The sequence below is a fragment of the Ctenopharyngodon idella genome, chromosome 1 (assembly GCF_019924925.1).
Source record: "Ctenopharyngodon idella isolate HZGC_01 chromosome 1, HZGC01, whole genome shotgun sequence".
Taxonomy (NCBI): Eukaryota; Metazoa; Chordata; class Actinopteri; order Cypriniformes; family Xenocyprididae; genus Ctenopharyngodon; species Ctenopharyngodon idella.
In genome coordinates this window covers 26,106,547-26,117,197 of record NC_067220.1, presented here as the reverse complement: position 1 = coordinate 26,117,197, position 10,651 = coordinate 26,106,547, and the positions used below count along the sequence as shown (strand labels likewise).

Sequence of the window (10,651 nt, the reverse complement as noted above, 5' to 3'; positions counted from 1 at the left end):
TCAGATAGCACCGTCCACACACACAAAGGAGGCAGTGAGACTAAACTGCGAGTGAGCAGAGCTCACTCTCTCAAAGTGTATCTTGAGTGGTTGTTTAGAAATCCCGTGCTGGAGTTCTTCTGGGGCTGGGGATCAGGTTTGACCCAGACAACATAATGACGTATGGAAAAACCCGTCATGGAGTCTCACCAGGCGTGTTCAGGAACTCGATTTGAATTTGAAACCAAAAGACTCGTTTCACAGAACGTTGAATGCATGGCGGTAATAATTAATAATGTAATATACTATTGCGGGGTGGCCTAAATGTAAATTGAATAGTATGCTTTATATGGTAACATGTAAATTATCTGGTTTCATGTAAGTCAAAAATGTTTTTTAATTTGACTATATCATATCTGCCTGGATCATACAAATAAATCATTTAAGTAACCGTTACAGGTAAAAATTCAACATTTCAATCAACCAATCCGATTTGAGAGGCAAGTTTACAGTTTATGTCAAGTTTAGGCTTACAACAGTCAGTGTTGTCATTTCCCTCTGATTTTAGGGATAAGTGGGTAGAATAAGGTGCTTTAGGGGTGGGGATGGGTTAGAAGTATATTTTTGGACAGGAATGTTGTTGAAAATATGTTGATCTACGAACATGTCTTGGCAAAATCACGGTGACTGATTTTTACTCTGCCCATCTGGCAACACCATTAAAAAAAGTTCTCGGAGGCGCCAATGTCTGTTCTCGATTTGGGGGATGGGTGACAAGAGATGACTTGTTTTGCGCTGAACAGCGGGGGGGCGCTAAAGACATCTTTTAAACATTTTAATAGGTCAGAGGTCTTTCATCCAACGTTATCAAATTTGCACTTTTTGAAATGAAAACAACCAAAACAGCTAATGTTTCGTCTTTGTCATCTGCAGGAGAGGTAACTTTACCATTTTTACAAGTTCAAGGTTGTTGTTGACAAAATAGTGTAAGTTAAGTGGATCAAATTAAGCTTCTGTGCAAGTGTTTAGCTAGCTAGTTAGCTAATTAAAGATTTGTTTGATATTTCTATACTCTTGTAACCATATCAAGACTTTCCAAATACATGTTTGTCACCACAAAAGCATTTTAATTGCTTTCCAAGACCAACTCTTATGTTATAACGACTTTTAAAACTAGGGTAGTTGTATCAAGACTAAAGCAAGCATCAGCATTACCACAAGATGTCAGTGTTCCACCATTAACACACGTTCAGTAACGCAAAATACACTTCATGGGGGTAATTTGGTACCGTGCATACAGCAGATGGCCCTGTCCAATGTCAAACTTACCCTGTAACGTTTGTCTACCTCTAACAGTAAACAAAAAATGATGTGTTTAAAGGATGTGGGATCAGATTGCTTCGTTCGAGTCAGAAAGCGAGACTTCGAGAGATTGGAGGCAGAAGTCAGAACACTACGAGAGTTTATGCCAAAAGTCATAAATAGTGACTTTATTGATACTATCCATAAAGGACGGTCTCTGGACGCCTGTAAGCAAAAACTCTTTATAGTATCTGTGCTCAGTTATGACACAAAAGTATATGCACTAATATAGAAACAATATGGGCTTTGTACTATAGACATCTATAGATTCAGCTGAACTGAAGCTTTTAATTCAAGAGCTGGAATTTGAATGAAATTGACCACATAGGAAGTTGAATTGAAATTTGAATTGGAATAACAGGAAGAGGAATCTACTGAATTGCAATTTAAAAGAAACCGACACAGTTAATGCATTTTGAAGAAAAAAAAAGAAAAAAATTAAAGCATTCTTCCACTGTTAAGTGCAGCGCCACGACAGGTATGAAAGCAAGGCTGTGAGGGATAGACTTGCCGTGTTTTCAATGGCATCCACTGTATAAAGTTCCCAGATCACTTTTAATTTTCCATAGCTCATGTTGTCTGGAGTTTTTTTTTTTTTTTTTTTTTTTTTTTTCTTGGAAAGATATTTTTGCAGTGTTTCGTCAGCAGAACAATCCAAAAACACATTAAACGACAGCACAACCCACTGAAAAGATGTCTATTTCTCAGCCTCGCTTTCATTCAATGGCTGACAGAAGTTACAGTACTTATACAATATATATGTCACTTATACAATATGAACATAGCTTTAAGCCAACAATCAAAGTTTGTCTTAGCAAAGACAATCTCTTCTAATTTTTAACTATTCTCGTTAAAAATTACAGTTATTATTCCATTTATTTCTGCTACTTGCATTCAAATTGCAATTAGGCATCCTTTTCCCTGGATCAATTCAAATTTAGTGCAAATTCAACTAAACCAAAATTTAAGACTGTCTCAGTTCAGTTCTGAATGGTGCACAGCCCTGTTTAACAGCATTTATAACAATACTAAGTGGTGAATCTAATGTAGTCATCTGTTAATTCTGACTGTTGACTTATTAAAAAGTTCTTGATTGTTCTATAGTTAAAGAACGCAGTGAACGTGAGCAGCAGCAACAGAGAGACGATTGTCTGCACATCCGCTCCAGACTAGAAGCTGCACTCAGCGACTGTCAAAGAGAGAGACAGGTACTAAAATAGACCGGAGAAGAAATGTATGAGATCACTTTGAAAAGAAACCTTATGATTTATAGGAAGATTCTAGGAAGGCATCTGCACAAATTGTTTTTCATTAATATACTGTATATCTATTAACTAGTGCAGTGGCTCTCAACCAGAGTGCTGGGACCCACTAGAGGGCCTCATCACACTTCCAAAGGGACTAAAGGGCAGCTTACCATGATCTAAAATAAGACAAAGTCAGCTTTAAAATAAGTAAAAACAAAGTGTGTGTGTGTGTGTGTGTTGGAAATGGAAACGGAAACCCTAACCCAATGTATATACATTTATGTCAAACTCTAAAATGTTATCAGGTAGAAATTTCTTAGAAATTTGTGAGAAAAAAACTAGAAAATTTGTGTAAATTCATTTGTAATGAAAAGTGTAAACCCTGAAGAACATTGAGTCATTAAACTTTTAGTATTATGAAATTTATTTCAATTATTTATATTTATTTTATTTAATCATTAATATTTGGTTCAATGACGTGACAGGTAATTTTTTTGTCCAAAGGCCTTAATAATAATTAAAAACGAATGTATGATATCCAAAGTATGTAAGGTAGTACAACTAGATTTCTTTTATTGAATCCAAAAGGTTTTAATTATATTTTGCCACATATAAAGGTATTTTAAAGATTATGAAGGATCAAAAGTTATTCGGTTTAATCGTCCAAAGGCCAATACAGCCATTTCATTTGTGATTAAATATCTTAAAATGTAATAAATGTATATATTTTTTTATTCTGGCATGATTTTATAACATCATATATCAACATAGTGCAAAATGGTATTAAAATTATGTGTAGAGGTCATTGCTTTGTTATGAGAAAGAGTGTCTGGAAAAATTCATTTCATTGATGTCATTCGGAGTAACCAATATAAAGGGACCATTTTTGATCAAGTCATGTGGTCAATATCATGTGACAGGATGTGACTTCATTCAGACAGCTGCAAGGGACCACATGGTCATGAAGCAAAGTAACTAACTCTCTTTTAACTATTTGAAAAATTCATGTTTTCACTTGCTCATACCCGAAACATCAGGTCATTCGGTACAATCGGTATAAAACATGTAAAATGTTGTAATATTTTAAAAACCTGTACTAAATATAAAATGTTTGATTGTCCTTTTGCTAGCTAGATATCAGCCTGTTAGCATTGTTTGAAAATATCCTCATTCGGTATAACCAAAAGTGTCATTCGGTAAAATTGAAATTTTGGTTAAACCAAATGACTTTTTGGTGTCAAATTTTGTCCATCTTGTAAAAAATGACAAAAGCAGTGTAAATTGATTATAAAAACCACATAATCTCATTGTTAACACTTAATAAAGCTTAAAAATTAATTATATCTCCATTAGGTTTTTTTTTTTTTTTTTTACTTTTAAGAACCTTATTCGTCAATGACCCATATACATTTTAATATATTCATTTGTTATTTTCTGAAAATATGCCAGAAATATTTTTGGGACCTTTGAATATAATCTTTGACAATGATGGGCCTTTGCAGTCAAGAAGGTTGTAGATTTACATTTGTACAATTGTAGGAGAAGCTGGTTCTAAAGCAGCAGTTGTGGGAGTGCAGAGAGCAGCTGCAACAACAGAAAGACTTTTGTACTGAGGTGGGCGCTGCGTCTTGCACCCTGCTCTGGAGTGCATCCCAAAGGGAGGAAGCAATCAGAGACATATTGACTGATGTAAGTTTGTACCATTTTGAGAGTGGACACTATTAAGTGATGACTTCCAGTAAAAGTGAATCCGGGTTGTTTTGGGGGGAAGGGGGGGTGTTTGAAGGACATTAATTTGTTTTACCTCAACCAGGTAGGCTTACTCTGCATACATGTTTGTCCACAGGGTAAACTGGAGCCCTTCCTGAGCATAGCAGGTCAAACCTTGGAGTCTTTCATCAAGTCTCTGGATGAAGATGCAAAGCCACAACAGAGTTACAACTCACATGAGCATCATTTCGTTCTGGCGCTGGCTGGTGTTGTTACCAGTGAGGGCACAGAGTTTGTTCTAAATACTATTTCCATCTAACTCTCATGACATATTTATATATTACCATCTCAAGAACATGAGAAATGGTAATTTCATCTATTCATTGGTTTTAGATGTAGCTGCTGTGTCTTGTGGACGAGACTTCCTATCCTCTTCTGCCAACATCCTGTTGGGTACTCTGATGCGGCTACTGGGACTAATGAAACCAGGAGTATTTCCAAAACTCAAAGTGTATGTCACAACTTTAAAATACACATCCGAAAATGACTGATATTTGTGATATAAATGATTTATTTGTGGGAATAACGATCAAGTTGTGGACTCTTCAGGGTGAAAGGAAAATGTGACTTTTTACATGGTTACACCACATGACATTTTTTTCATGTCATGAATAAAAATGTTTTAACTAGATTTTTGAAAGATTTTTCCTTTTCTTTATTGTGGACACGTGTAATTGGCCCAGTATGCAGTCTTACTTTCACATGTAGGTTTCTTAGAAGAAATTAAGTTGTTGTTGTTATTGTATGTAATGTATATTGTAAGTCAATGTATGTGCTACTTCCTGAAGTATTTAACTTTATATTTTTGTGTGCAGATTGATGCTAATGGCTTTATATAATATCACTATCAGTGTGAACGGACTGAAGCTTATAAGTGAGAGTCCTGGACTTCTTCCTCTTCTGTGCACCCTTCTGGAAGGTTTGTATGTATATGTTTGTGAGTTCCTGAGAGATGCCTCTCAAAACTTTAGAGTTCATAAAATCCCAGTCAGACACCATCACAATGCTGTTTGTGAAGACCAGGGTTTCCCAAATGGGTGTTTGCGAGGGAACTGCGGGGTTTGGGTGTTGACAAAATAAATAAATGCAAATTTAGTCAAAATAAAACTGAAATCAAAATTCCTTGATTACACCTTGTTTTCTCACAAATGCCATCTCTGTTTGTACAGTGAGTTTAACATGCATTTTGGGAAAGCAATGTGTGCTAAGTTCACTGTATTTACACATCTGCACAATTTCCACACTTTTTTGGATATAATTTCCAGTATTTGAAGTGTCAAAAGGTCATTTGGTTTAACTGTCCAAAGGCCAATACACACATTTTATTTGTGATTAAAATATCTTAAAATGTAATAAATGTATATGTTTTTTATTATGACATGATTTTATAACATCATATATCAACATAGTGCAAAATGGTATTAAAATTATGTGTAGAAGTTGTTTCTTTATTATGAGAAAGAATGTCCTGAAAAATGATTTTTATTGATGTCATTCAGAGTAACCAATATACAGGTGCTGGTCATATAATTAGAATATCATCAAAGAGATGATTTATTTCACTAATTCCATTCAAAAAGTGAAACTTGTATATTATATTCATTCATTACACACAGACTGATATATTTCAAATGTTTATTTCTTTTAATTTTGATGATTATAACTGACAACTAAGGAAAATCCCAAATTCAGTATCTCAGAAAATTAGAATATTCTGAAAAGGTTCAATATTGAAGACACCTGGTGCCACACTCTAATTAGCTAATTAACTCAAAACACCTGCAAAGGCCTTTAAATGGTCTCTCAGTCTAGTTCTGTAGGCTACACAATCATGGGGAAGACTGCTGACTTGACAGTTGTCCAAAAGACGACCATTGACACCTTGCACAAGGAGGGCAAGACACAAAAGGTCATTGCAAAAGAGGCTGGCTGTTCACAGAGCTCTGTGTCCAAGCACATTAATAGAGAGGCGAAAGGAAGGAAAAGATGTGGTAGAAAAAAAGTGTACAAGCAATAGGGATAACCGCACCCTGGAGAGGATTGTGAAACAAAACCCATTCAGAAATGTGGGAGAGATTCACAAAGAGTGGACTGCAGCTGGAGTCAGTGCTTCAAGAACCACTACGCACGGACGTATGCAAGACATGGGTTTCAGCTGTCGCATTCCTTGTGTCAAGCCACTCTTGAACAACAGACAGCGTCAGAAGCGTCTCGCCTGGGCTAAAGACAAAAAGGACTGGACTGCTGCTGAGTGGTCCAAAGTTATGTTCTCTGATGAAAGTAAATTTTGCATTTCCTTTGGAAATCAGGGTCCCAGAGTCTGGAGGAAGAGAGGAGAGGCACACAATCCACATTGCTTGAGGTCCAGTGTAAAGTTTCCACAGTCAGTGATGGTTTGGGGTGCCATGTCATCTGCTGGTGTTGGTCCACTGTGTTTTCTGAGATCCAAGGTCAACGCAGCCGTATACCAGGAAGTTTTAGAGCACTTCATGCTTCCTGCTGCTGACCAACTTTATGGAGATGCAGATTTCATTTTCCAACAGGACTTGGCACCTGCACACAGTGCCAAAGCTACCAGTACCTGGTTTAAGGACCATGGTATCCCTGTTCTTAATTGGCCAGCAAACTCGCCTGAACTTAACCCCATAGAAAATCTATAAGTGTTTTGTGAAGAGGAAGATGCGATATGCCAGACCCAACAATGCAGAAGAGCTGAAGGCCACTATCAGAGCAACCTGGGCTCTTATAACACCTGAGCAGTGCCACAGACTGATCGACTCCATGCCACGCCGCATTGCTGCAGTAATTCAGGTAAAAGGAGCCCCAACTAAGTATTGAGTGCTGTACATGCTCATACTTTTCATGTTCATACTTTTCAGTTGGCCAAGATTTCTAAAAATCCTTTCTTTGTATTGGTCTTAAGTAATATTCTAATTTTCCGAGATACTGAATTTGGGATTTTCCTTAGTTGTCAGTTATAATCATCAAAATTAAAAGAAATAAACATTTGAAATATATCAGTCTGTGTGTAATGAATGAATATAATATACAAGTTTCACTTTTTGAATGGAATTAGTGAAATAAATCAACTTTTTGATGATATTCTAATTGATGACCAGCACCTGTAAAGGGACCATTTTGGATCAAGTTACGCGGTCAATATCGTGTCACATGGTCCTTAACTATTTGAAAAATTCATGTTTTCACTTGCTCACACGCATGTCCCGAAACATCAGGTCATTCGGTACAACCGCTATAAAACATTGAAAATGTTGTAATATTTTAAAAACTTTAACTAAATATAAAATGTTTGATTGTCCTTTTGCTAGCTAGCTAGCTAGCCTCAGCCTGTTAGCAATATTTGAAAATATCATCATTTGGTATAACCAAAAGTGTCATTTGGTAAAACAGAAATTTTGGTTAAACAGAATGACTTTTTTGGTGACAAATTATGTCCATCTTGTAAAAAATGACAAAAGCAGTGTTAATTGATTATAAAAACCACATAATCTCATTGTTAACACTTAATAAAACTTTAAATTAATTATATCTCCATTATGTTTTTTTTACACTTTTAAAAACCTTATTCATCAATGACCCAAATACACTATATGGACAAAAGTATTAATTCTTGAATTCAGGTGTTTCAATCAGACCAATTGCCACAGGTGTATAAAATCAAGCATCTAGCCATGCAGTCTGCATTTACAAACATTTGTGGAAAAAATGAGTCGTTCTGAAGTCACAAAGCGGAAGACCACGCAAAGTCACCGAGTGCTGAGGCACATTGTGCGTAAAAGTCAACACTCTGCTGATTCTATAGCTAAAGAGTTCCAAACTTCCACTGGCATTAATATCAGCATAAAAACAGTACGGCAGGAGCCTCATGGAATGGGTTTCCATAGCTGAGAAGCTGCATGCAAGCCTCACATCACCAAGTACAATGCCAAGTGTCAGATGGAGTGGTGTAAAGCACACTGCCACTGAACTCTTGGCTGTTCTGTGGAGTGACAAATCACGCTTCTCTATTTATGTCTGATGGACGAGTCTGGGTTTGGCGAATGCCAGGAGAACGTTACCTACCTGACTGCATTATGCCAGCTGTAAAGTTTGGTGGAGAAGTGATAATAGTATGGGTCTGTTTTTCAGGGGTTGGGCAAGGCCCTTTACTTCCAGTGAATGGAAATATTAATGCTTCAGCATACAAAGACTATGACAATGTTATGCTTCCAACTATGTGGGAACAAACTGGTGAGGCCCTTTTGTATTCCAGCATGACTGTGCCCCAGTGCACAAAGCAAGGTCCATAAAGTCATGATTGGATGAGTTTGGTGTGGAAGAACTTGACTGGCCCGCACAGAGCCCTGACCTCAAACCCATCTAACACCTTTAAGATGAACTGGATTGGAAATTACAAGCCAGGCCTCCTTGTCCAACATCAATGCCTGACCTCACTAATGATCTATTAAATAAATGTGTAAAAATTCCAACAAAAACACTCCAAAATCTTGTGGAAATCCTTCCCTATCAACTCCATATTGATGTCTATATATTTAGAATGCAATGTCATTAAATCTCTGTTGATGTAATGGTCAGGTGTACCAATACTTTTGTCCATCTAGTGTATTTTGCGTCTAAGGGGTTCAGCTGACATAAAAGTTTGGGAACCCCTGGTATAGAGGATTACAGACTCTAACCCCATGACATACAAAGAAACACACTCTCTCCCTCTCCCACAGACCCTGACCCAGAAGTGTGTCTGCAGTCATTGAGGCTCCTACAGTCTTTACTGCTAGAGAGAGACATCATGTCACACATGACCACTGATTTTCTCTGCTCTTTCCCACTCAATCGTATCCACCATCTAGCTTCAAGCTGCCACCCCGCTCTCAAACAAACAGCCCAGGAAACGCTTGAAGATCTGGCTAGCTTTACCAACACCCAGGCTAAAGTCACAGAGAAGGAGCAGTGAAGCCCAGGCTTTCATACTTTCTTAAATATTGAGAGGTCTAGGTTTAATCTAGGTCCAGCAAACCACATACTAGTTCTAGTTCTGAGACTTTGCCATGTTCTAGGCATAATCATCTAAAGAAACCTAAGAAGACAGTTCCAAACGTAAGTCATGCCGAAGCAAGTGTTAAAGTTTTTTGTACACAAAGAATTATTTTTCATTTAACAGTTTAGCTTTTTTATAAAAAAAAAAAAACATATATATATATATATACAAAAAACTTTAACACTTGCTTCGGCAAAGAATTATTTTTCATTTGACAGTTTAGCTTTTTTATATTTTATATATATATATATATATATATATATATATATATTATTGTTTAGTCATCTTTTCCTTTGTGAGGCCCTGGAGATGTGTAAAAAAAATACTTCTACTTCTTTTTTGTGACATAAATGCTGACCACTACTGTAGATAGATGTGTTTTTTTGTTTTTTGTTTTTTATTCCAGAGAAGCTGTGCCACATGCTTACATAATCTTTGTGCCCTTTACATCACTTTATACACTGAATGAAATTATCATCACATCAGTGTGTGCTGCCCTTTCTAGCACCATCAGCCATCTCTGTTGTCCAGCATACATGGAATTATAAACTTAGTATCACTGTTAGGACAGCAGCAGAATAATCAGCAGATAGGGGTCAGATGTCACAGAACCAATTGAAGTACAGCCCTTTGAAAGTCAGCAGCAATAATGTTAGACATAATTGTGCCCAGTGTATCTAAAAAGTTAAATGCAGAGCTTTTTAAGGTTGTACTTTAGGTTGAATTTTCCCCCCAATGTTTGACAAATAGAATGTTCTAGTTTTGATTTATTGTTTTGATTGTGGTCTTTCTCCTTTTCCCCTTTACTGTTCATCTGTATATTTATTTTGCAACAATATGTTTCAGGTTATACAATTAAAAGATTATAAAAGGTTGGTTTTTTTTTTGCTCTGATGATTTGTTCTGCTGTAAAAGTGTTTGTCAGTGTAGCCAATTAGTAAGATATTCCTTTGTCCATCTCAGAGAAATGCATCAAAAAAGACCATCAGCCAGGTTTTCACAATGTCTTTCTCTTTATTATATTCTCACAACCTACAATGTGTGTTGCGTTTATAAATTACATAATCCTGTTGAGTATATAATTTTGTGACCAATCATTAAAGCTGAATGGCTAATTATGATAACAGAAAGAGGAAATGAGGTCATTTGATGAGATAAAAGCTGACGTCAGTCAGCTAAACCGGCAAAAACATGAGGGCTGTATTCGATATACATCTCTATAAAAATAGAATGTGAC

General features: G+C 36.4%; 1 protein-coding gene across 3 annotated transcripts; it reads left to right on the top strand.

The window, feature by feature from the left end:
• Positions 1-162: 162 nt before the first annotated feature.
• hsf2bp (heat shock transcription factor 2 binding protein) lies at positions 163-10,289 on the top strand. 3 transcript variants are annotated; one of them, XM_051902542.1, is made up of 8 exons: positions 163-261; positions 1,361-1,508; positions 2,446-2,549; positions 4,128-4,277; positions 4,435-4,576; positions 4,692-4,809; positions 5,174-5,277; positions 9,098-10,289. In XM_051902542.1, exons 1-8 carry the CDS (start codon positions 163-165, stop codon positions 9,328-9,330), a joined length of 1,098 nt encoding a protein of 365 aa, XP_051758502.1. In that variant the 3' UTR covers positions 9,331-10,289. The 3 variants fall into 3 exon arrangements, with proteins under 3 accessions (XP_051758502.1, XP_051758584.1, XP_051758671.1); XM_051902624.1 differs by lacking the exon at positions 163-261 and adding an exon at positions 721-917 and having other exon boundaries at positions 1,336-1,508; XM_051902711.1 differs by lacking the exon at positions 163-261 and adding an exon at positions 724-917.
• The last annotated feature ends 362 nt before the right edge of the window (positions 10,290-10,651 follow it).

Excerpts from the sequence above, each read along its gene's own strand:
- hsf2bp (XM_051902542.1), top strand. The coding sequence starts at position 163 with ATGGAAAAACCCGTCATGGAGTCTCACCAGGCGTGTTCAGGAACTCGA. Across the intron at positions 4,278-4,434 it reads TCAGAGACATATTGACTGAT|GGTAAACTGGAGCCCTTCCT; the intron begins GTAAGTTTGTAC and ends GTTTGTCCACAG. Across the intron at positions 4,577-4,691 it reads GCTGGCTGGTGTTGTTACCA|ATGTAGCTGCTGTGTCTTGT; the intron begins GTGAGGGCACAG and ends CATTGGTTTTAG.